Source organism: Leptidea sinapis, chromosome 1 (genome assembly GCF_905404315.1).
Source record: "Leptidea sinapis chromosome 1, ilLepSina1.1, whole genome shotgun sequence".
Classification (NCBI taxonomy): Eukaryota; Metazoa; Arthropoda; class Insecta; order Lepidoptera; family Pieridae; genus Leptidea; species Leptidea sinapis.
In genome coordinates, this window is record NC_066265.1 from 4,776,883 (window position 1) to 4,804,389 (window position 27,507).

The 27,507-nt window shown below is 36.1% G+C and overlaps 1 protein-coding gene across 9 annotated transcripts in view; it reads left to right on the top strand.

Annotated features, from left to right (window-relative positions):
- LOC126968405 (uncharacterized) overlaps positions 1-27,507 on the top strand; it is a 135,597-nt gene that overhangs the window by 67,076 nt on the left and 41,014 nt on the right. For 7 of the 9 annotated variants that reach the window (XM_050813450.1, XM_050813441.1, XM_050813425.1 and 4 more), the window contains 12 exons: positions 30-178; positions 1,091-1,264; positions 4,747-4,795; positions 6,205-6,384; positions 7,851-8,113; positions 10,602-10,756; positions 11,426-11,625; positions 12,708-13,023; positions 14,920-15,077; positions 17,870-17,983; positions 18,869-19,004; positions 21,914-22,117. In XM_050813450.1, coding sequence (XP_050669407.1) covers positions 30-178; positions 1,091-1,264; positions 4,747-4,795; positions 6,205-6,384; positions 7,851-8,113; positions 10,602-10,756; positions 11,426-11,625; positions 12,708-13,023; positions 14,920-15,077; positions 17,870-17,983; positions 18,869-19,004; positions 21,914-22,117 — 2,098 coding nt within the window. Of the gene's footprint in view, positions 1-29; positions 179-1,090; positions 1,265-4,746; positions 4,796-6,204; positions 6,385-7,850; positions 8,114-10,601; positions 10,757-11,425; positions 11,626-12,707; positions 13,024-14,919; positions 15,078-17,869; positions 17,984-18,868; positions 19,005-21,913; positions 22,118-26,621; positions 26,732-27,507 lie in introns of those variants that run through there. The other 2 variants (XM_050813458.1, XM_050813492.1) reach the window with 2 other exon arrangements.

Consider the following 27,507-nt stretch of genomic DNA (forward strand, 5'->3'; position numbering starts at 1 on the left):
TAAGCATATAAAAATTTGTATTCCCACAGATAAGAAAAGTACAAATACATATAACTTAGTGCCGACACAAGTCACTGGTGGCGGGGTCACAAATGTCATCGGAGCGACGGGTCTGCCCAAGTCAGTCTCAAAACAGACAGTAATACTCACGTACCAGTCACAACAGATCTCCCATCAGGTAAATAATGCTAAATATTTATACTTCATTTTATTCATTCAAAAACACAATTACTGCCATTTCGGCAAAGGTGAGTTTCATAGGCTTATATATCATAAACACATATAATATCTGCAACGCAAGTACAAAATCGACTTTTATAAGGAAGTTTGAAAAAGAAACCATAAAAAACCTCAAAAGAGCTATCATTGCAGTAGGTGTATGAATTCACGTAAAAATATGTAAATAATTAAAGATATTATGGAAATACTGTTACAATATTTCACATATTTTTTAAGAATTCTGCAGCACTATGGGCTGCCTCTTGATTCGGATTTCTTACTATTTCAGGGTAAACTATTCAACGTGTCGAATTTGGGAAAATGGTTTAAAGACCAGTGTAAATATAGAGCAGTTTAAATGATGTTTTTTTTTTAATTTTTTTATGGGTTTGCCCCGGCTTTCTTGAGCATAAATAGAATAGGGAAGTCCCAGGTCCAGGGTCGTCGTAAGAGGTGACTAAAGGAATTTACCAGTGGGAAGCTCCTTAGCACAGGATGCCAGCTAGATTATGGGTACCACAACGGCAAGTAAATGATATGTCCTGCCCAGCAGTGCCGCTGAGGATTCTTGATTGAACCGAAAGTTCGGAGCGCCATCGCAATTGCGCTTGTCACTTCGAGATATAAGGTGCTAAGTTTCATTAGCCCAGCAGTATCACTAGCTACGACGCCCTTCGAAACAAAACAATTCTTACATAATACTGCTTCACGGCAGAAAATACACCGCTGTTATCCTAGCTAGACGACGCCTCGCACTGGTAAAAGTAGAAGGTGAATTGCAAAATGAAGTAAAACCGCAAAGTTAATGTAGGGAGTGGGTTAATGTCTTCGTTTAATAATTTATTTTACAATTATAATATTTTTGATCCAGGATGGTGGAAAAGTTCCTAAATCAGAGGTGGCCGGAATTCGTAGTGCTGTGGCAACGAGACCTCAAGGCTTCGACCCGCAGAGGCCTCCTGGGAAGTACACCTTCCAAACCAACCAGCTTCCTCGACCGCAGTACCCGGCTGTCAAGACTATTGATAGCAAAACTATCAAGCAGGTGATCATTTTTAAAGTGATAATTTTTACAATCGGTCTCGGTACTCCTCTGCGGATGGTAGGTGGAGTGAAGTTGCATAAATTAATTTCAACAACTGCTTTCACATCAGTTTGGTCATGCGATCTACATCACCAGATTTAAGCTCTGTTTCCCGATACGGAGAGTAGGTTCACCTAACTAACACCATACAAAGGTTTTTTTATTACATTATATTTTTATGTAATGAATATGTAAAGCGCAATTTGTATTTTTTTTATGCTGATATTAATTTGTTATTTTGTGAGTGAAGTCTCACTTGCATCGTGGTTTCACAAAACCACACAATTGTTTTTTTTTGTATTTATAGTTAGAATAACCGACTGGCAGATTTTATTACGACGGTGATGGGAATATTAAAGTAAAAAAAGTGAGTCGAGTTACTTTAACTTATATTATAAATGTGTGAATATTTGTTACGTTTTCACACCTTATCTACGCAACCGATAAGCTTGCGCGCTGGAAATCAGGCATCGCATTGGAATGGCTAAAACTGCAATGTCTCAACTCCGAAAAATATGACGTGACCGTAACTGTAACATCTCACGAAAAACAAACTGAGACTAGTCAACAGTCTATTTTTTTCCATCTTCAGCTAAGGGCTGAGCCATGGACACAAAAAATCCGACAGAGATCGAGAGAAAAAAGAAACTTTTCCATTCTTTGACTAGTTTCGTTACTGATCGCTGGTGGGTCACCCCAGGTCCGAACATAATGCCCATTTACCTTTACTGGTCTAAAATAATCTCGACGAGACGCTCTGTTACGCAAATAGAATAAATGAGTTGTAACACTAGGTGTACGGGCGTCGGTACTTATCTAGTACCCCGTGTGGTTAAGCAATCTCAAGTGACCCGTAAAGGTAATCAATAGTGACCCGTTTGATATCTTTGATATGATCTTCCAGAGGCAAACCTGCAAAAACATTTTCATTCCTTTTAAAAAAGGTTAAGTACAAACCCCTTAATGAGCACTAAAACCGTAAAATTATTTCGAATATAATGTTTTAGTTATTATAATATGATATGCAAGACGTGCTGACCAGGCAAGCGTTTTTTTGCCATATAAATTAAGTACCCCGCGCTCGATCATTGTTTGACTTGTCGATATGTAATGAAATGTCATAGAGTAAATTATATATATTGCGAATAGGCATTTCAATGTTCCGGATAAGTAATCACCAACATATAGTATACATACTAAAACCTTCTCCGAAACACGTTGTATCTTATGGTATAAGTATTATTCCGATCGGTTCAGTAGTTTTTGCAGTATAAACGAAGCAAAAACTGCCATCCATTAGTAAAGATGAAATAGTCTTTCAAAAATTACCTCTTCCATTCAACTGCAAACTCTAAGCATTATGTTATGTCACACCATTATATTCATACCAATGTAATTCTTATCATATAGGTAGCAAGTCACAATATTGTTTAATGCAGGAAATAGGTCATCCATCATCTATTTCAGGGATAGTTTCGAAAGCAAAGTGTCGTTTTCTAAAAATAGGTATCACTGCAGTTTGTGGCGAGCACACACGATATTGTCGGGTTAAGATGCCTAAAGATCATACGATAGATTTACACGCTTTATATAAGCTTCGTCTGTATGTATCTATGTATGTAACGGTATCATTGAACATTATTTTCACCCACTTTTACTCGTCCGATTTCCTTGAAAATTTGCACACTCATCAAGGACCGATGCATTTCATTCGTCTGTCTGATACTGGAAGGATAAGCACACTTCTCAGGCGTTTTAATGTTTTACATTGCTGCTTATTCACCAAGAATATTTTAAGCAACTGGAGTAAATGCCGCAATGTACAGTTATAGCAGTCGCGTATTATCGTGTAATTTGTGGCACGTTCCAAATTTCGGCTTTGTTTTTATATGACGTGATTTGTCTATATGTATGGAACGCCATTGACTTTAGCCTAATTCATACCTTACGTGGGATCTTAATATAAAAAGAAATCACGCGCTTCACTTTTGTTGCTGTCTTATTATTTGATATATTTGATTTGATTTAAAAAAATTAGTAGAGTTGGCTTTGTTATCAAGCATAGCAAGTTGATCACTGAATGATCTCATAACAACAATGATGTTTCAACAATTTAATTTATTTCGCCAGTCAAATGTATACATAAAACGCATACTTCAAGGCTATATAGTATATAAGAAAATTTAATATGTTATAAAGCACATCATTTTCAAACCTAAACATATGCGCACAAAGTTTATTATCGATTATTTCATAATTTAACTAATTGCAATTGGCATTTTAATGATTTGTTATACGGTATCGTTCTATTTCGTGCTTAATATCTAAGAATCGAGTTAATTTTGCAGAGGAGAAAATGATAACTGTTTATTCTTTATTTTTTGAAATCGCACCAAGAGGCAAGACTCCTAATGTAGTAATGTGAATTTAAACATCCCGTTCAACCATATGATTGCGACTGCGTTTTGTAAATCACTTTATTCTTCTTTTTTTTCGACTAGCTGCTGCACGCGATGTCATCCGCGTGGCCGCTATGAAACAGCAAAAATACTTTGCCTACATCTAGTGTTATAATATGTAGCCTATATGTTGTCCCGGCCTCTTGTCGGGAGTAAGTTCATATAAAGTTAGACAAGTTGACAAATAAATAAAAACTCTATGAAGTAGTTTATATTCGGTATTGTTTGCTCACAGAATCCTTTAAAAAGATAGTAAATTTTGAGCTTTTACTTTATTACAATTTTATTTGAGTTCACAATTTATTTAGAATATAAATGATTTCTTATGCAGTCGGGTTGCTGTGTTGTTTTGATTTCATTTGGAGCAAAAATTTTGGAGTAAAAATAATTTTTATTGGTATATAATATATATTTTGCAAGTTTTACTTTCTCAAATGACTATAATATAAACTGTATTTCTATTGTTTTAATGATTCTTTTACGATTAGCGAAAGAAAGCTTTAATAATACAGTTTACAATAGCAGGTAATATTCTGCAGAACTAACTTGAACTACCTTGAAAAACTCTCTAATTACATATTGTGAACATATTAATTACCATAAAAAGAGAATTGAATATAATTTTAATCCACAACGCAACAAAGGCTGCAAAATTCTCTTGCATTGTGCAAATTATTTTGTAACCGTGACATTATTTTTTAATAAACTGCGGTTGTTATAATTTTATTGTATGCCGTGAAACCTCGATGTTGATACACGTGTGACCGGTGAGAAATATCTTGAGATATATTTGCTGTAGTATTATGTGGTTTGTTTTGTGTTCGTGTAACGTAAAATCATATGGGCATCATGCATAGTTGAGTGAAGTTGTTTTGTAGTGCAGTATAATGAAAAATGGTTGTTTTTTAAGCTGTTTAAATAATTTTGGTTTTTCAATTAGTGCTTTCGGAGTCGTGTGCTAATAATATTGTATTTTTTTTTCAGGTTGTCAACAATACAAGGAAGACGAATTCAGGGGATGGATGGAGAGAAGGTAAGACTAGAACCAAAATATTAATTTCTTATGAGAAACTATTGCATTGTGTGTGTTCAAATTACGTCATAACAACTTTTGTCTTGTTCTGCATTTGTCACGGGGAGTGTTCCGAAGAGCTGTTCCACCTGATTCAACCACAAACTAGGATATACCCCACCGTATATGTATATTTGTATAAATCTGTATTTGTGGCGTTCCCCGATAGTGCGGTTTTCATTGAATTTTTGTCCACGTACAAATTAGCTGAATGAGTATCCGTGCGCTGTTTCCTGATCGATACTACACGGGTACCTTCAAAAAAAGGGCGTACACCTGCCTTACAGGCCGGCAACAATCCTTTGCTTTCTCGGGTGTTGCAAGAAAATGTGGGCGGCGGTGATCACCCGTAAAAAGTAACTCAACTATATTATAATTTATAATATATAATTTTATGTCTAGAATATTTTGTGTCACACAGTAACAACTCGAGTTGTTTTCTTTTAGAACCCTTTTCTGAATTGTTACCCTTTGGAACTGAGGCATCGAATCTTTATCTTATATATAAAATTCTCGTGTCACAATGTTCGTTCCCGTACTCCGAAACGGCTTGACCGATTCTCATGAAATTTTGTGAGCATATTGAGTAGGTCTGAGAATCGGCCAACATCTATTTTTCATACCCCTAAATGTTATGGGTGGTCCACACGAATTTTTTTTTCAATATTTTGACTTTTTTTTTAATTTGTTTGATTATGAGTCAGCATTAAAAAATACATACAACTTCAAATTTTCACCCATCTACGATCAACAGTTACTTGTGTATCGCGATTTTAATATCGGCAATACAACGTTTGCTGGGTCAGCTAGTTTATTATAATTCGATAATAGATTATATAATAGACTCTTGTGTTTTTACTTAATAATTTAAATTTTTTTTGGCTTACTCTTGTAAGGCATTTAGTATTTGAGGTTTGAGTATTTTTAACCGACTTTAAAAAGGAGGAGGTTCTCAAATCGATTGGTATTTTTTAACCCCCTTATTCATAATAGCCTGCTAACTTAAAACATTGCTAATTCTCACTCTGTCTTCTTCTATTGACCTAAGTCAGAATGAGAAAAAACACTCCTAAGCGGCTGTTTAAAGTTAGCGGACCAATATGAATAAGGGGGTAAGTATGTATGATTTATGATTCGATTTTCGTGATTTTTCCATTGTTTGATGCGGAATATTTGCCATTTGGTCCCATAAAGCCAAATGTTACAGCAGTTATTCTTGCTCGTTCTTCTTTATTGTAGACTGCCTTCCGAGTGAGCTGTATAAAAAAAATTCAAAATATCAAGTGTAATGTGATTTACCTATGAAATAAACTATTTTTGATTTGATTTGAATTATGTATAAGTTATTTAGGATAAGTGACTTTCCCCAGGGGCAGGTTCAGCAGTGTCAAGTGACTCAGGGGTTTATACCGGCGGTGAAGGTGGGGAGTGGTGTGAGGGAGATGTGTCTCCGAGGTCACGCCGAAGACCCAGGAACCTGGAGATGGTGATGCGGGGATCACACAGCTTTCACTTACGGGAGCTTCAAGTCGCTGACCTTGATATTATGGGTATGTGAGATATTCCCTAAAAAATAGAGTAAGCAGAGAACTATGACTGGTCCATGCGTCAACTCGTGAACGGGTGCTGCTTGTGGTGCCAGGTCAACCTGTTATAGTTAATAAATCATTGTATTTGTTGGATGCAATTACTAATTATGACAGTTATCACGACCATTATGTTCAGAAAAGAGTAACTGAATTAATTCAAGCTCTGAAGGTTGATGCATCCAATATATGATAATTTATATCTATACAATTTGTTCTTTATTACTACAAACTAATTTGTTATGTGTATTACCGCCATTGTAAAATACTCTATGGATTGAAAAGAGTGGCCGTTGAGTTTGTTGTATGTTCTTCTCACTTCTTCTTCTGTTCAGGGCTGTGAGGTGAGGTCAGAATGTCCCCCTGAAAACGTGAACTGCAACGGTCACGAAACTCGGGTTAAATAATCGTAACCGCACACACACTAGCATAACGGTGCTTCACTTGATAATATCACGGCGCGGGGTCCTTCTTTTTTTTACTCGCCCGTGCCTAACACTAGTGTTATACATAAGTTTAAGTTTAGTAGGCAGTGCCTAAATGCCTTTATAGAATACACAGCCCTGCATGTACCGTACCTTTTTAATGTAAAAATACAAAAATTAAAATTACAAGCGTTTGAATCCTATTTTATTTAAATATTCTTTATTCGGCTCGGCTGAGATGTGATTATATTTTTACATTTAAAATTTTTTCAAGTAATATTGATTGCAGTCAACTTTTAGCTTTAATATTTTTTTCTGTTCCTAGTAGAATCTTGAGAAAGAACGAAACTTACTTTTTACTCGATTGTTGAAAATAGGTTTGTAGCATCACTCTTCTATTTTTAGGCTCAGCGAAGCTACCAGAAAAACTGGATTGATTTACATAATACTAGTTTACTATCTGTGGCCAGACACACTAAAACCATATTTGTTTATAATTAGAAATTAATATGTGTTGATTACTTTTTTTTATCGAATAGGAGGACAAACGAGCGTACGAGTCACCTTTTGTTAAGTGATCACCGCCGCCCACAATCTCTTGCAACACCAGAGGAATCACAGGAGCGTTGCCGGCCTTTAAGGAAGGTGTACGCGCTTTTTTTGAAGGTACCCATGTCGTATCGTCCCGGAAACACCACACAAGGAAGTTCATTCCACAGCTTTGTAGTACGTGGAAGAAAGCTCCTTGAAAACCGCACTGTGGAGGACCGCCACACATCCAGATGGTGAGGATGATATCCTAACTTGTGGTATCGTGCGAAGGTGGAATTCGGTTGTCCTTGATCATGCGCGGTTCTGTGCCCTCCCCAGAATACGAAGGGCAGCCCGAGCTAGAGTGCTCGGGGAGGGATTCCCCGACTCTGGTAGAACCAAAGATCCGTTGTCATATTCGGGTGGAGAGGTAATTATTAACATATAGGTAATTAGTATCACTTATTTCCGCAGACGATGCAGTAGTTACAGGCCACGCGGTGATACCTCTGCCAAAACTTCCTAGCACATTCGCTGAATCACCGGAAACCGAAAAAGAATACAGAGTGCCTTCTCCTGTAGTAGCTGCACCCAAACCCATAGAGAAAAACCAGACAATGACGACACTTGATCGATACAGGACCATAACCAGACCTTCGCGTATACAAAACTTGGATTATAAGGAAGAGGAGAAACTGGTGTTGGACAGGAGGCAACAGGAAGTTTTTAATAAACAGGTATGGAAACGCTTTTGAAGATGGTGGTAATATTACCTTCTTTGAATAACATCTATTTCATATATAGATCTTTACATCAAATAGATAAAATTCTCGGCGTCCCGGTGTTTATTACCAAACTCGGAAAAACGGCTAAACCGATTTGTATGAATTTATTTGTGCATATCGGGTAGGTCTGAGAATCGGCCAAGATCCCCTAAAGGATAAGGGTGACCCACCCCTAAATAAATGTTTAATTTTTTATTATTTAATTTTATTATGATCAGCATTAAAAATATATACAACATCAAATTTTCACGCGTCTGCGATTAACACATATTTTTGTATCGCGATTTTTATTAATTGTTTTGTTCTATCCACAAATCTACAATAGGGTTGCAAGATGGCTATGATTATTGTAGTACGATAAATTTTATGTATATTTGATAGGTCTGAGAATCGGTCGTTCTATATCTATTTTTTATACCCTAAAAAATTTATTTATTGAATATTTTTTATTACTTTATATGGCAATACAACGTTTGCTGGGCCTATGTTGCTGCTATTATAAAATCTATACTATATTAACTTGACCTGAAACCTTCAACGGAATTTTCGATTTACTCGTCCTAACCAGGATATTTGCTCTGTATGTGTATAACATATGCACTCTTTTTTACAATACTTTTGATGCTATAAACTTTTTACAAAAAACTAACACAAATGAATTACAATCCATTGGAGCAGGAAAGTCCTTGAATGGCGACCACTTACTGGAAGACGCAGTGTTGGTAGGCCCCACACAAGATGGACCGATAATGTGGACAAGATCGCCGGAATAAAGTCGTCGGATCTTTGGAACTCTTGTCGAACAGTGGACGCCTTTCGGCTAAGATGATATACCAATGTAACCAATAATGTACCTAACTGAAAAGTAAAAAATTAATTTCCTCTGCTGTACTTTGAAGTATAGTAGAGAATGACGTTCTATACGAATAGGCAAATCACTTCGTATAAAGATAAATATGGAATGTCATAAATTACACCATAATAAGCTTTGACTGCTATATCTATGCATTGCCGCATTTACTGCAGTTGTGTAAAGTTTTCTTGGTCAATAAACAGCAATGTAAATCATTATGTTCATTATTATCAGTTCAGATTTGATTCAGACAGTTATAGCTGACATACGACGAAGGTGAAAAGTGTGCTTACATTGTCTTCAGACACGCTTTTGCCGTTCCTCTATCAGACTGCGAATGTCCTTATTTAAATGGGTATAGAACATCATTGGTCATTAGTGGCGCGACTAGTATACTTTAGTTATTTCCATAGTATTATGTCCTATGGTATATTGCTATGGGGCAACTCTGCCGATATTAATACAATATTTGTGCTGCAGAAGAGGACTATTCGCGCTATTTATAACCTAGGTCCTAAAGAATTGAGAGCAAAATTCAAAGAAATTAACATCTTGACTGTTGCTTCTCAATATATTCTTGTCTCTTCTATTCATTCATTTTGGAATGGGTGGTAGTTTTTTGACTTTCAATAAGTGATGTCACATCCTATTTTGAATAAAAATATTTGATTTTGAATTGATTATAGAAATATATTGGTCTCAGGTATTTATAAGCAATTACAGCCAAGTTACCTTGTTTTAGTTTATATTCATGTTTGAAGTCGTTTTTTGTAATAAAATGAATATCCACACAAATATACATTAGTAAAAAAAATGTGACAAGGAACAGTTACCATTACAATACCACGAAAGGATATAGAAATATTTCGTCTTACGAAAATTCTAATCAACCCAAATACGGCTGGGATGTATGGATCTATGGAGTTCCGATCCTTATGAGTTCCGGCTTCGACCTGGAAATATACAATTGTGGTCAATTCGATGGTACTATTTTCTTTCACTTTTAATTTGGTTGGTTATAATAGCTTTATTATATTGTCACTACGCATGAAATACTTAACTTTAAATAGTTCTCGTGGATTTTTGTGGCCTTTATGATCAGTTCCAATTTATCAAATGTAACTTTCTTTTTACAAAAACTTGACATATACAACAAAATAGTTAAATAATTGATAAACACTTTATGTACGCCTCTAAATTTTGAGAAGTTGTTACAACTTATCATAAATTCTATCGTCCTATTTGATTTTATTTTTAATGGGAACAATACGGAAGAAAATTTTCAAATTGTTCAGTAAACGGTGCAAATGTGAGGTAACAAACATAAAAATTGTTTCGAAGTTGGTGATATACTAGGTATAAATGATAAAAAGTTAGTAGTACAAATTCAAAAGAATTGTTAAAAAGTATTTGTGTGTTAAAGGTCAGAGGTTAATAAAGTAAAGGTTACTATAATGGATATAAGGGAATAAAGCAGTGACTGAGTGATAATATGAATGAGATGATATACAAGCTACTTAATAACAGTAGATATAATGTGATTTGATTTTGACTCATTTGCCTAACACCATGATAAATTGTTTGTAGATTACTACGCAAATGTCTGTTTCGTCGAGTGGAGTTGAATCGCCAACAGCCGCAGACTCGTCAAAGGAATCAAGCCCTTCATGCAAGAGCGAGGAGAGCAACTTCAATAGCAGCGCTTGGCACAATCACGCGGCTGGAGAGGCGATGGCGACGAGGTTAGACAAATTTTAATAGGATTTAGTGAAGGCTGAAATAAATTAAGGACGTCCCAGAACCATGAGTATTGTTAGAGATGACTTAGGTTTTGTGGAAGTGGGAGACTCACGCTGCCATCTTACGATGACAGCACGAATAGGCACGCTGGTACGAAAAATCAGTGTGAAATGTCAGCCGTTTACCGGAGAAATCCTTTCACCGCAATGGGATAATGGTATTTGAGAATATTACTTTACCCCAGGATAGCCCTGACTTTGCCAGATTCCGAAAAGAACTCCACGGGTATTTTGATTAGACAAATTAAATTTGTGATCAAAATTTAAGTAACTTCTTAGTAAATTGTTTAGATTTGTAAGAGCGACATCTCAAGTCAATTTCCTAATATGCAATCATTGGGGTTGAGCAGGATATTAATGTATATTATTTCTCTTCACTTTATCTTTTTCCTTGCAATTATTATTTTCTCTTTTTTTATATATTCCTCTTTACTTAATCTTTACTCTTTCTTTTTTATCTTCACTTACTCTTTACTGTTTAATATTCATCTTTACTTAATCTTTACTGTTTCTTTGCCTCTTCGTTGAATTATATCTATTTCTAACACCTCCTCACTTAATATCTCCCGTTTTTAATTCCTCTTCAATAAATATTAACTATTTGTTTTATAGATCACAAGATGACGTTTCACTTGCACTAAGTGTTTCGAGCGTTGAAGAAGACAAATCAAAGTTCGAAGTGAAGGAACCTCCAAAGTTTGAGCCTGATGTGCCCAAGAAAACCATCGTTATCACTGATGAGCCCCCTCATCCACTCCTCATGAAGTCCATCACCTTAAATCAACAGGATGCTTTACGAAGCACTATGATGGGTGAGCAAAAATTTCAAAATAATATTAATTCATTAAGGTCAAAAATTACTTATGAATGTTAAAATTACATTTTCTGTTCACCACTACTTTCGAAACGTTGAGCTAACTGTGAAGTGTAATGTGTAATATGATAAAAAAGTGCATGTGTACTGTAATGTACGCACGCAACAACGTAACAAAAGAAAAATCATTACAAAAATATTCCTCGTGCTATTTTATTAATACAATATTATTATTAAGAACAATATTGTAATTAAGATATATTATATTACATACAAGGAATGAAAATATTATTATACCTTTTAATTAAGTTAAACAACGTTTATTTTACAAATATGATTGGATTATTTTAGTAAAATTAGAAAAAATGATATTTTTTCTATTTGACAACTTATACATATTGAAATTTATTTAATTTTCATCCATTACTTGTGGTTCTATAGATATATCAGTTAAAAAAGGCTTATAGCAGCTAAAGTATGATACAAATGGTTTAGTTGACCAGCTAACGTCAGGGTGTAGAATTTGCGTGATGGTGTGCGCGCGCATATTTAAGGCGAAGGGTTAGCAGAAAACACGCAAACAAGATGTTTTTAGACAAGTTTTGTTGTGAAAAAGTAGCATTTGGAGCTATGAACACTACTTAATCCTGTTACACATATCCTTACGTCTTATTTGTGGTTACTAATGCTTGTTGTTGGTTATAGTTAACACTCCACAGCCTTTTTGAACTACCACTTTTCTTTGCAGTTAAACAAGTTGTTTGGCATGGCATGACGCATTTTTTAGTACTACTCTCAGAAAAGTTATTCTAATAATGTACTTTTTTGTGTAGGTGAATTTATTCAAATTAGTAATGAATAACGAGGATTTTAAGCATAAAAACTGTTAGAACCTCTTAAAATGTTACGTTTTCCACGCAAGAATTTTGAAAATATTGGCTTTGTTACATAGATGGCGGGCCGGCAGCTGTGAGCTCATATCGCTCAAGATCGTTGGCATTTAGTGTCGCCTTAAAGTTGATTATGATTATTTTTCCCTAACGCGCCAAAAGCAATATCAAATATCTTAATTTTCATCAGGTTCAATGACCAGCTCCAACTACAGTACAACAAGCACTTGCACAGACCACGGCCACACTCTCACTCTAAACCTGGAGTCCAAATTCGACATATCCGCTCTAGAAACATCGACGCAGAGCCTTCTAGACGACGAGACGTCTCCAGCAGACAGCCTAATATCTTCTAGCAGCACGAGTGACTCTAACGACATCCACGGAGATCAGCCCTCAATATCCAGTGCATATCAAACTGCAAATACTAAGACTAAGTCGCCGGATCCAATTGTTGAAGAAGATGATGATATTATTGATGGGGAGGTGCCAAGCCCTAAGAATAGGTAAGAGTAATTTAATCATGTTGCGTTTTTGGCTTCATACGTCATATACAATGACGTTCTATACACATATAAGGACATATCATTCGCAGTCTAATAGCGGAACGGCAGAAGTGTGCTTAATGACAATGTAAGCAAACTTTTCGCCTTAGTCATGTGTCAACTGTCACTGTCCGAATCAAAGCGGAACTGAATAGATGTTTTACATTGCTGTTTATTGATCAAGAATATTTTAAACAACTGGAGTAAATGCGGCAATGTATACCTAGATATAGCAGTCGAAGCTTTTATGGTGTAATTTGTGGCGTATTCCATATTTCGGTTTTTTTTATTATACGAAGTGATTTGTCTTTATGTACAGAACGTCATTGTATTGAATAAATATAAGTAACGGAAACCTTGGATTAGTATTACTTTAAAATGTCGGATCGAATTGAAACTTTAACTTGACAAGGATGACAATACAATAATTTCAACAGTCTATCCCACTTTTATTAACTTAGGATATATGTCTGTTTGTATGTAACGGAATTTTTGAACGTGATTTTCGAAACATTCATAAAGTCAGATTCATTTGAAACTGCACACTAGTCAAGGACTGAAAAACTAACTGAACTAGAGAAAATTACTCCTTACGAGTTACCTATGAAGAGATTTCCCAGCGTTACTTCAGTTCAGATCCTGAACCAGAATGGTTCAGGATCTGAACTGAAGGAGGAAGAAACTGGCTATTTTGTTTCTTTCTATGTGGCAGCAGTGATTGTTCGTGCAAAATCATGTGTGTTCATATATATAATTTAATTTTATATTCAATAATAATATTAAACACTGCTCCGGTAAATTTTGTGCATAATGTATTTAAACTTAATTTGTTATAGCAAAGATATCCACGACGATCGGTCCTGCGCTGCCCTCATCCAACGTATTCCGGCTATCGTACGTACGTTTCAACGTATTCGTATTAATGTGTAGTTGATCAAATTACTAGTTAAATAAGACTTACTATACGGCCACATTATCTCTTTTTCACCCCCCCATTTCAACCCCTCTCGCTCGTCCTGTTTCGTCAGTACGGTTTGCAATTTCATGACTGTTACATGTCATATTTCGTGCTATCACTGCTTTTATTTTGAAAATTTCAATTTCAAACTTCTGTTGTTATTAGTTCTGTAGTTTCTGTTGTTCTGTGTTGCTTTAATAGTTCTGTCGGAAAAATAAATACTTACTTTTTGTACTTACCCATATTCTTTCACTGGTTTTTCATAATTATACAGGATGTCCCAAAGTTATGGGACACGAAGGGAAAGTACCTTAAATATCGTAGATAGGCTATTTTACTGAGAGAAGACTTTATGTTATTTTTAAAAGTTAGTAATTCTGCATTCAAAGATTTTCTTAAAATTACTTGCCTCCTCTGGGAATCGAACCGACTTAAATGTAAAAAAAACACCCCTACTCTTATGATGCCAATCGAAAGAATGGCCAAAAACTAATAATTCTTCTTAATTAAAATAGTATTTTAAAAGAAAGGAACAACGTAAAATGAATGTTTTCCTACTTGGAATATGTCCCATAACTTTGGGACACCTGTATAATCAGCATCAGAATACCTTTATATCAATCAATAATACAGATATAATAAATCGTTGATTATTTACTAATAACAATGTCCTACTGGTGCTTGTTTTGCACACCGTAACAAAGCGACAATGTGACATCATCGACGCCGTCAGGTCGAGAGATAAGTGAAACCGGGATCCATGCAAGTGCTGCTAAGAATTTTGGATGACTTCAGAATCCTGAGCGGCACTGCCGTAACATTTACAGGCAACAAAATCAGGCGAAAGCCTAGCTTATCTCACAAGAAATATATCACAAAATATTTTGATTTTGTTACAGAGCGGGAAGCAACAGCTCTGGTAGTTCAGTGTCCGGCAGCAAGCAGAGCCCCCCATCCCCGGGAACGCCCACGCACGCCTCTGCTTCACTCTCGTTATCTGACGGACGGGATTTCTTCGACGACGAGATCGCTGACCAACCCGCACTGCTTTTCAGAAGTAAATCTTAATTATGTATTGTTCATAGATAATATAATTGTTATTAAAAAAAACGATGGTGTGGTTTTTATGAAACCACGATGCAAGTGAAACTTTGTTACACAAAATTACATATTTATATCAGCATAATAACCGAAAGCAAAAAAAAACGAATGCTTTACTTCCTTATAAAAGTTGAAATATAATGTACCTAATAAAAAACCTTGGTCAGGGGTGTGGGGTTCGTACCTACTCTCCGACTCTGGATTCAGAACTTAAATCTGGCCCCTCAGACCGCGCGGTCATACTGACTTGAAATTAATGATACAACTTTACCCCTATTGCAATCGGCCGCGGAGTTCCATGGCCGATTACAATGCAATATGAGCGAAAAAAATTGAAGCGATGTAATAATATTTTCACTTTCATAAGTACTTGTATTCACAAAGTTAACTTTGTGATATTCTCAAAATATATCTGCTTTTTTGACATTTGGAAATAGTTCGTTAGATCTATTTAATTGAATTTGTCCACCTTGAATCCACCATCCAAAATATTCTTGAACACGAACGCATAAATACAACCAAACGTAGAAAAATATGCAACATAAGTAGAGAGGCAAACGCTGATACTACCATCACACATTGAAAGGATTTTTCGCAATTTCTCATAATTTTTATTCGAATGTTTTTTAATACATTTTTTTGTATTATTAAAATGACACAAGATTCGCAATATGTCGATTAAAATAACTTTTGGCCAGATCTTTACTGATTAAAATAATCACAATTTGTAATTTTTTAATATTATGTCGTTTACGTAAATTGCTTTAGGACTGTAATGTGCATTTGCTACTTTATTCCTGGTATTGAGATGAAAGGTGATCTGCTTAAGGCGACACTAAATTCCAGCGACCTTGAGCGATATGAGTTTACGGCTGCCGGCCCGCCATCTATGTAACATAGCCAATATTTTCATAATTCTTGGGTGGAATTCCGTTTATATGCTTACAATTCTCGTTATTCACTACTAATCTGAATAAATGAACCTACACAAAAAAGTACAAGCTATAAGATTAACTTTTCTGAGAGAAGTACCAAAAAAATGCGTCACGCCATGCCAAAAAACTTGTTTAACTTCAAAGAAAAGTGGTTGTCCAAAAAGGCTCGGCAGTGTTAACTATAACCAATAGCAAGCATAAGCAACCTACAAATTAGACTTAAGGATATGTGTAACAGGATTAAGTAGTGTTCATAGCTCGAAATGCTATACTTTCGCCACAAAACTTGTCTAAAAACACCATGTTTGCGTGTTTTCTGCTTACTCTTCGCCTTAAGCCATGTCCGTACAGATTCGGCATTAGTAAGAATATAGGCATTATACGCACAATGACAGAAGAAATAACTATTATCAGGATCTATCTATTTACTTTGCCGAAGTACTATCGACAAAATAGAATCGTGTGATTTTCCTACAGTCATAATAGACAAGAAAGTAGGTCGAAATTCGCTTGAACATACATTTCCTTAAGTAACTTTTATCATTTTATTAGACACTGACAGTCCACCAATTATTGTCATACAATATTTTTCAGGCAAACATAAACCTGTTTTTAGGATTTTAAAAGAATTATCACGACACTTGTTAAGTCTCATTTGCACAGTATTTTCACTAGCTACGGTGCCCTTCAGACCGAAACACAATAATGCTTAAACATTACTGCGTCACGGCATTAATAATAATACAATAATAATTCTTTATTGGGGCAACAGAGGCCCATATTTTGTTAGTAACAGGCTTAAACAAAACTATGTTAGTATTTTACAATTTCTACAATTTGCTTTATATAATATAATTTATTCTTAATACATAATTAAAACATAGGATAACTTTGATAACAATCTGAGACAGATTTTATCGGACAAGAACTTGAACGAATCGTTACAGTATTGGCGAATCCAGCTTTCCGGCTATCATATTCAGGATACTGTTTGAGCTCGAACGTAGCCTTGTCAGGACGGATGACGTTCTTAGAAGGTTTGACAGTAGGCTTTAAACAGCGTAATTTTTGCTTCCTTGCTATATCGGGTGAACCTTTGGGCCAACATATTACACCTTACGGGTAAGGCTCTTCGTTCTCGTTCTATGTCCACCTGGTCCCTAAGGTCCTCCGTAACATAATGACCTAGATATTTGTACTGGGTGACTCGTTTGAATAAAGTCCCATTGAGTGCGATACTAGGCTCATATTGCACTTGCTTACTAGGGGCCTTAAAGATCAGGTATTCACTTTTGGCCACGTTATATACTAAACCATGTCGAGCAGCGTACTCCTCACATGATTGAAGCAACTCTCTGATCGAGCCGGCCGTGGGACCCAACAACACCATGTCATCGGCATAGCTTAGATTATTTACACAGATGCCGTCTATCCAGCACCGACTGGCTTTTTGCTGAGTTCCACGATCAGCTCGTTCACGTACAAATTGAAGAGCTTAATTAAAGGCGCCGCTGTGGTACCTACCCCTAATCTAGCTGGTATCCTATGCACAGTGGCCTCCCTCTGGTAAATGCTCTTAGTCGCCTCTTACGACACCTTTGGGCTTGGGACTTCCCCATTCTTTTCATGCCCTGGGGAAGCACAGGGCATAAAACCTCGCCCTAATTGCAATTGTTATGGTACTAAATGACGCATGTGCTAGCACCTTTCAACTCAATATTACCGCCTACTGCTGCTGTGAACTAAAACCACACATACAGTACTACTGCTTCTAAATCTGCTATCATCAATTACAACAGATTTGTTTCCACAGAGAATAATCAAGGCAGTCCATCGCTGAAGAGATCAGACTCCGACGCCGGAAAACAGCTCAGAAGATTGAAAGACCAACTGACGTCCAGTCCACTCGCGCTAAGGAATAGAAAACGTAAGAATTATTTTGACAAATTTACAATATTTTGGAAAGTTTATTGAATTTGGCGTTTGTTTTGCGGAAATCATAACTATCCAAAAGTATTAATTCTGCTAAGATTTATCTTTAACCACTTCGACACGTATTTCGCTTCTACACGAGACATCCGGAGATGTTGACTCGCCCAACTCCGAAACGAGAGATTTCAAAGACAAATCTTAGCGGAATACTAAGAATATATTTAGTATAGACGACATGACAGCCAGATAATGCTTCTCGAATTTGATTTGTCAATGTCTGCGTAAGCTAATTGCTATATCTTCGTGAGAAATTTCCCCTCGCCCGCTTTACTACTACTACTTTACTAACCGCGGTCCTTTTAAGACTCGGGCTAGCTGACTTTACGTAACAGATGCATTCAATACCCTCAAAAAAAAGGAAACACGTTTTTAAGATGGTTTCAAAAAGTCCATTATTTGAAATATATTATATTTTTTTAATATTTCATTTTTAGGTATCTGGTTCTTGAATTGATATCGGCAGGTATCGAATTGCAACTTGTTTTTTAAACGGAAACTGTAATATTCTATCAAAACCAATGTTATTTAAATATTTACAATATGATTAAATTAAAATAAATCTATCATGTAGCATGCATACGGGGAAGTGTACCAAGAATACTGGCAGCATTTCCGAGTTGATAGCTAGGCTAATCTGTTGACGAAAACAGCTGCCAGCGCTAGGGTTTTCAGTTGCACTATTGAGGCGTATAGATACTATAACTTTGTATATTCTTCTCGTCTCTGGTCCCTACGGGCCAAGTATCTCGACAACTGCTGAAGATATCAAAATCGAAACAGCATCCTTGTTACACTTGAATAATAATTTCTATATATACAGTGAACGGACGCAACCCAGCAGAGCGGACTCCATCCCTGGACACTCTTAGCAGCCTGGCTTCAGATGATCTGATGATGGACAACGACCTGGCGCAGTCCATCACCAGTCTGCAGAGCGTGGACGATTACATCGAGAGGTACTTATACAATTTTTGTCATCACCAAACGACCTACGACTTAGCGTACCACACTAGCGTACAATTGAGATGGAAGATCTCATATGCCCTTACCAAATAGACACACAAGTCTTCAAAAAGTAATACAATACTATAAGCACCTCTAGTTAGTTCTTTCGTTTAGCTGGACTTTTTACGTACAGAGCCTCTTGATTGGGTCATCTTACTCCAACCCAGGTCGTCCCAGAAGTCTAAGTCTTTTCAAAATGGTACTGGCAACCAGAAGCGATGTTGGAGTTTAAAATATTGTGTGTTTGGCCTTGAATTTTTCAAAGCACAATGTTCTGGTGTTTCTTCTGCCTCCAAGCATCCTCTACATAAAGGGATGTCTGTCAAACGTATGGTATATAGATGTTTGTTCTTTTTGTTTCTGTGTAGTCTGATCACCTCGGGAAAACCTCTTTGATGACGCTGGAACCGCATTTTTTTGCCTTCATCTTTTACTGTTTCTTCATAAAGTTAGGTGGGTTTGCTAAGTTTTTTCCTGCGGTACGACTGGGATCCCCTTTTGGGTAATTTGTCTTTTGCATCGATATCGTGCATCAGAAATAGATGTAGTGGCAGTACCTACTTCCCCTCACGAATAATGCGTTAACATAACAAGGTTTAACTAATAATTCATCAGCAGCTGTAGGATCAATCCTAGGAGCTTTCATATTCGTCGTCTACATTAATGATTTGCTATTTGTAGCCTCATTTTTTAACTTTAAACACGATTCATATATATATATATATATATTGGATGCAGCACATTACAAACTAAATTACTATGTATATTGACGACCCATATAGCCGAATGGTTAGTGACCCTGACTACTAAGCTAGAGGTCCCGGGTTCGAATCCCGGTAGGTGCAAGCATTTATATGATGAATATGGATGATTGCTTCCGAGTCATGGGTTTATATGTATTTATGTATGGTTAAGTAAGTACATTGTATTAAATATATCGTTGTCTTGTACCCATAGAACAGGCTATGCCTACTTTGGGGCATGATAATTTGTGTAAAAGTGTGTAAATATTATTATTATTATTACAGCCATTGTAAAATACTCTGTTTGCTTGAAAACAGTGGACGTTGACTTTCTTGTATGTTCTTCTCACGAGCTATCCTTTTTCTGAACATATTGGTAGACTCAGTAATTTAAAATAAATAGTTTTAATAACGATTCTAAACGATTGCGAATTTGTTGTTATCTGCATAACGACTGCAACTTTTTAAAGAATTCAAACGGTACTTTGTTTGGTAATTTTTGCATTGTATGTATGCATATGATCCATGATGAATATTTACAAGTGGGAGACTTCTTTGCACAGGATGCTGGCTAGGTGGTTAGTTTCTTACCATTATTGTGAATCTGTTTGAATGGCGCCGCAGCTAGAGAAATTACTGGGCTAGTAAAAGTTACCGCCGTATGCCTCAAAGTGACGAGCGCAATTACGATCGCGCACAAATTGTGCGGCACTGCATTCTAATCAACAGGGCGTATCACTCACCGCCAGTTGCACACCTTGGTTGTATCGTCCCTCTTTTGTCATTAGAAAAACTGCAAAAACTGTTACTGCAAATAGACATAAATATCATTCATACCCCCAACCGTTCCTTGTCACACAATTTGATACCCCCAACCGTCAGTTGTAGCACAGTTTCATACCCCCAACTGTCCCTTGTCACACAATGTCACATTTACATTACATAAGTAGTAGATGAAGCCACAACCTGAGAGTTGAACAAAGCAAACAGAATTTTATAACGAGGCGGTACTCGAACGGTTAGCTCAGTTGGTTAGAGCACCGGCACGGAACGCCGGAGGTCGTGGGTTCGAATCCCGGATCGTTCATAAAATTTTGTTTTTCAAATTTTATTTGTGTTCATTGTGTAGTTAACGCTAGACGCAATTCATGGATGACCCCTTATCAAAATTACAATCTTTATAAAACTACAACGCTAAGCAATTTAACATTTCATTCGTAACTTTAAGTTGAACTTTTTGATCTTAGTAGTCGAGTCACATTCCAATTGCGCTGATAGCAATCATCTCGTAATGCTTAGATGTGTAGGTTTTTTGTACCGTAGCTATACATAGGGGAACCTATTATTAACATCTATAAAACATAAGTATGGTTCATCAACGTCGACGGGATTGTCTATTTTTTGTTACGCTACTTATATGAGCTTACCGCCATATCATGTACATCGAGTTTATGCTGTACTAGTTGCCCGGACAGACTTGGTTCTGTCAAAAGTTAATAGTAAAAATTAAATAAATCTAATGTATCTAATGTATCTCCGAGTGATCCCGTTATTTATATTTCAACAATAAAAGATGATAAAATACAAAAATAAATTCCATTTCGTGGGGTGCAATGTTTAATAAACTTAATGATGCTCATTCTAACGAAATAAATAATTCTGAGCTTCAAGAACGCAGCCCCCCAGTATCCTTAAAATATCCAAGACAGACGATCTTCCATATTCCTTACAGCAGAACAAACATTGGAATGAACGCCCATCAGGCATATAGATTAAACAACGATTTTAATTAAAAAATTTCAGAAATCGATAGTTTCAACGATAATTCGAAAAAAATCTTGCACATCAAGCTTGAACTCTGACGTACTTTCTCCAAGTAGTATATCCGCTTCAATATAAAACCATATGACTTTATGAATTTAGGACTTAGACATTTTTGACTGTATAAACCACACTGCTACCATCGAATGATGGGTTCATCTTTAATTGTATTTCCGATTGATCTGTATAAATAATTTTAACAAAGTCAAATTTCCATGTTATAATAATTCTCTCTGCTTATAAATACAATAATTTATATAGGCTAGGTTTGTATAGAAAATTATTTGAATGATCAGGTTGGATAGTTCACTGCGCAGTGGACTCAATTCCTTGGACGAGAAGCAACTGCGCGAAGAGTTATCGTCTTCGAAGAACGCGGTGCGTCAATGGAGCCAATTGCTACAGAAGAACAATTTGCTGGACAAACAGTTGGCAGCCATGGCGCAGGGGAGATCTACTGAGTCGCTTGCTAGCAGCACTACCAGTCTTACCAACCTGGGGTGAGTGAATCACAAATAATATTACCATGATAAAAAAGATTGGATATGCTGCTATTTGTACTTTTCTTCACTGAACACTTTGTCATTGCGTGGCGTTGTATTCAAAGCGCGGTCTTGTGTTTCGACCGCGCTTTGACGAAACGACTGTACGAAAACTCTGCCTAATGGACGCGTACGCAGCGTTTTGCTTCAGACAATTATTGAGGGTGATTGTGAGTCTAGTTGTTTATGTATTTCATTCGTCATATATTTCATGCGGATCCGGAGTCGTGTCCAAGAAATCTTAAGGTCAGTCGAAGTTAGAATAAAACTGGTATGGAATCACACATACATCTGTAATCAAATAAAAACAATGATTGGTTTTGTGTGGATGTCACACACACACGGATATTGAGTGCGACTATTCGAGACTAGTATATAGAGAGTCTAGTATACGCACGGATAATATATTCATCTACAGCACACCTATACTCGGGCCATTTCTGTCGCGAGCAAATAATTATTTTAATTTTGTGGCACATTCATATCTCCTTGGTATCTGTCACCTGTGATCATCGTAATAAAAGTATACAAAGAAGTATGCTTTTAATTGGGGCCTGGGATTCCGGAACATTGAATGGATTCTTGAGCTTTCATACAAGCTCACTAATTCTTGGTACGGGCATAGCTCCTATATCCAAGTCTTCCATCTATGTTAGCTGTGCACTGTGCTTCCCCGGGGCATAAAAAGAATAAGGAAGTCCCAGGCCCAAGGGTGTCGTAAGACTGCGACTAAGGCCATTTACCAGTGGGAGTCTTCTTTGCACAGGATGCCAGCTAGATTAGGGGTACCACGATTGCGCCTTTTTCAGGCGTGATGCAGGGCGCCGTGGCTAAATGACAGGGCAAATTACTGTAATTATTGTAGTGCCGCTCAGAACTTTGGGGGTTTTTCTAGAATCCTGAGCGGTGCTGCATTGTAATGGGCAAGGCGTATCAATTATCATCAGCTGAACGTCCTGCTCGTCTCGTCCCTTACTGTCATAAAAAAATCATCCATAAAAATTAGAATTTCATCCATCTATCCCCAAGCTCCTGCAAGGTATATCAAAGGATTGCTTTCAGCTCTTTGAGTGCAAAAAAATAATACAAATATCTAAAATATAAATGATTATCTTGCATTCCCACAGTAATGTTTAAAATCGGATCGAAAGCAATACTAATTACTTATAAACAAATGCATTTTTAAAGTAAATATAGTTCATTGTATTTGAGTTGACAAAGGATGACTCAAAACTCATTTACGTTATCGTGTTAGTGTGTTTATGTTATCATACTAATGAACGAATCGATTAATAGAACTCGATATTATATTTGCACACAACAATCCTTATCGTACATTATGTACTTGATTTCAAACAAGCTCATTGACGTATCGTTTTTTGTAGTAATACTGGTGAAAACCGCTTTAGGCGCGAAGGGCATTATTTCCAATATTGCGAGGTGCCTACCTCGCAATATTCTATCCCAAGAAATAGCCAAATAATTAATAAAAATTGAATCCATTTCTTGACGGGTTATATTAAAAATAAAAACATTTTATGTACATTTGTTGCTCAAATAAAATAAATACATTTTAAAATAAATTCAGACTACATGTATCGCATACCTCTAGCATTCTCGATCTCTTCTTCTTCGCCTAGACACTACACTTTGTTTTCTGTTATTTCTAGGTATCTATATATTATAATAAAACTGTAGTCTTGACGTGTATGGACATTGGTTTCTTTTCCAAAACCCGATTGTAAGTGATAAACTAAACTGAACACAAAAATACAAATTTAGCAAAAAATTTACGTCTGTCTGTTTTTTTTTTTTTGCACGCTTACCTCTGGAACTGCATTTGCTATTTAGGCTGAATTCATCACGTGCATGGAGAAAAAATTATGTTAATATACATGACGTCGGGACAACATATAGTCTACAACATTTATTACTCTAGATGCAGATATAGTATTTTTGATAAGATTATTTTAAAATGGCATGAAAAGTTATCCAATTTTTGCTAGTCCAATTTTCGTAATAATTACTGTATTGACGTCATCGTTTAACGGAATGAAATAATCTTGGAAGCTCAATAAGTGTCCGATAAATTAAGTTCACCTAGGTTTAACTACTTAATACAAACACAAAAATGATCATTTTTCGTTACCAAGTATGTACATCAATATTCGCGATTGGAGCGTTATAGTGCTTATGTTAGTTTCCGCTCAATAGTTGGTATATAACTGTACTTTACATTTCAGCCTTTTATTCAGACTAATTACACATGGTAATTCCTAATGGTACGCATTAATTAACATTCATTATAACTCATCATCATATCAGTTGGAAGACGTCCATAATAAGCGGTCCTTCGCTGCTCTCATCCAACGTATTCCGGAGATCTTGACCAGATCATCGATCCATCTACCAACACTGCAATTATGGTAAGTGCTCGCCATTCGAGGACTTTACTGCCCCAACGGCCATTTGTGCGTTGAACCATGTGCCCTGCCAACTGCCACTTCAGTTTTGCAATCATTTGGGGTATGGACTTTGGTTCTACTACGGATCTCCTCATTTCTGATTCGATACCCTGCAAGATTCATTAAAACTATAGCAAGTCAGTCCCATTATCTTCGTCTGTCTGCCCTTTCCTGGCAAAAGCCTCCTCCATATACTTCCATCCCTTTCAGTCCAGGTGGTTCCCGCTGTTATATTTATCTCGTCCTGCCATCTTTTGGACTTATCATCCTCTTTTCCGCTTATTGTATTTTCGTTACCAATACATTATTGCTTTGGTCCATTTGTCTTTCCCTTTTATTGTGTGTCCAGTCCACCTCTATTAAAATTGCTATATTTTTAATCAATGTTAAATCCGTTGGATCTTTATTATTTGTTATATGTTTCGGAAATGATGATAGAGGAGGTATGAATGTGGTGTTATGTGGAGGTAATGTTAGTGAGTTAGTGATAGGTAAGGTGTGAAGGGAATGATAAGGGTTGAGAGAATAATAAAAAAAACAGTACAGAATATTCAGTTTCCAAAATTTCATAACGATTGCTTAGTTTTTGGAGGAGGAAATTGACAAGAACAAAATCCTGATTTTTGTGTTTCACTCGCGATTTTTAGTCGGAGCTGTAGTTGTACTTATCGCGCTGATGATAGTCTCGCCTGCGTTAGTGCGACCCTTCTTCTTCTAGTTTCTCTAACCGTATTACATTTATCCAGTTCTTCTATAAAAATTAAAACATACCTTTTAAATTAACATCATCAAAGAACATCCGCAAATCTAAACATAAAATAAAATATCAAGGTCTTCAAATATACATCAAACCATATAAGGGAAAGCGTGGGTATTCTATAATAATTTCTGTACCAGATTGGCTAACTTTGATTATATCTACAAATCAACGAAACAAGGCGTAATAATAATTTATGACTTGTGAAAATATTATTTTAATGGCTGTGATGGCCAGTTTAAAGTTTTATTTACATTAATTACGCGTCGTGGAATAGGAGAAATTAAAATTCACTTGGTCATTACCCTTTTGTTAATATGTACAAAGTAAGACTTTCGCTCCTGAGATGAAATTTATTATTTTAGCTATTAACTGAATGTTTTTAAATTATTACAAGGTTTAAATTTATTTAGGACTAGCTGACCCGATAGACGTTGTTCTGTTCATAATAAAAAAAAACTGCGGGTGGAATTGCGTAAAATCCGTTCTTAGCTGACCTCTACTCGGCGAAAGGAATATTCCTACCAAATTTCAAGTCTCTACGGATATCGTGATGAGTGACTACATACGTGGAAATCTTAAACGTTAAGGATTTTTGCCATTTCATTCTGCTGCTGCTTCGAATGCCGAACACAGCAAGCGTCGCAAATATGTCGGTCTCAGTGAGTCTTACAACTTTGAGCCGTTTGTTGTCGAGACAATTGACCCGTGGAGCCCAGAGGCGCGGAGAATTTACAAAGTACTATCTACACGCCTCGATAGGGCTACTGGAAACAGCTATTTCGGTCAACGGATCAGCCTAGCTCTCCAATGCAGCAACGGTGTCAATAATCTTAGACTACTTAGTACAATTCCCCGTAGTAGTGATAGTTTTGTAATTATATAAAGTATTGTAAGTAATCTAATCATTGTTTTGTATTGATTAAACAATTTTATTTTTAAATTAACTTTACAAAAATATAAAACCACGAAGCCGTTATCGATGTAGCAATTAAATTATGGGCTAAAATCAAACGGCTAATGAATTATTTCAAAATTGAATTAACTGCTGGTTACGAAAGAGAAATTTGAAGTTTCTTGCAATTTTCAAGGTACATTTTACGGTGGTGTAATATCGAAAGGTCCTTACACCACGACGCAGCTGGCTTCGCTCGTCGTCCCGCCAATTCTTTTGCTGTTTGACGTTCGACGCTCCAATGCGTTGAGTGTTTAGTCTTCGTCAAACTTCAGTTTGCAAAGCGACGCGCGCGCGTGTATACGTACCCTTAAAAAAAGTACGAAAAGTTAAGTGATCGAAGAAAGTCATACAATTTATCAGTTTTGCGTATATATATTAGAAGTGTGTTGTGTGTACGTGTAACTTAAGCAGTTAATTCAATTACTGTCAATAATTGCTCTATTTAAGTGTTAAAAGTATTTGATTATTAGTTATTTGTTTATATAGATCATTGACGATACGCAAAAAAAACCGGTGAAATGTATACCATATCGAATGCATATCCGTTAGTTTGTATAGGATGTTATGTTGATTATTTGTAAATTTGAATTTGGAATTTACAAAGAGTAGCAGCTGCGTTCCCAAAACGCACGTGTTTGAAAAGAATGAAATCCCAGTTCAATGGCATTTATTTTTAGATGTTCCCTTCCTTATTGTGTGTGTACATAGTTATGCCTTGACCTTTTTACTTAGCTCGCTTCAATGATTGTAACTATCAAGTTACATTTATCATTCGTGCGGTCGGCATCATTGCAATACCCTCGGTTTTGTTAAGATATTTTTTTATGTCAACAGATGCTAGTCCTTCGGGAAGAATAAAAAATTAATATTACGATATATAATCACAAAAATACAATTTAACGTATGCTTCTTACGTAATATAAGGCAAGAATATATATATTTAACAATTAAATCTCCTCCACAGTTTTCAAGACGTATTCATATTTGTAGCAGTTTTCATTATATGCAGAAATACTAGTTATTTGTGAGTCGTTTAAAATCCCCATATATACGACGTATAACAAAGAATTTAAAAGTTCACATTGTAATTAATAACACATATATTTTGTACATAAATTTTAGAAGCTACAAATTGTAGTTAATTCGATATAATTAGAGACGTATTTAG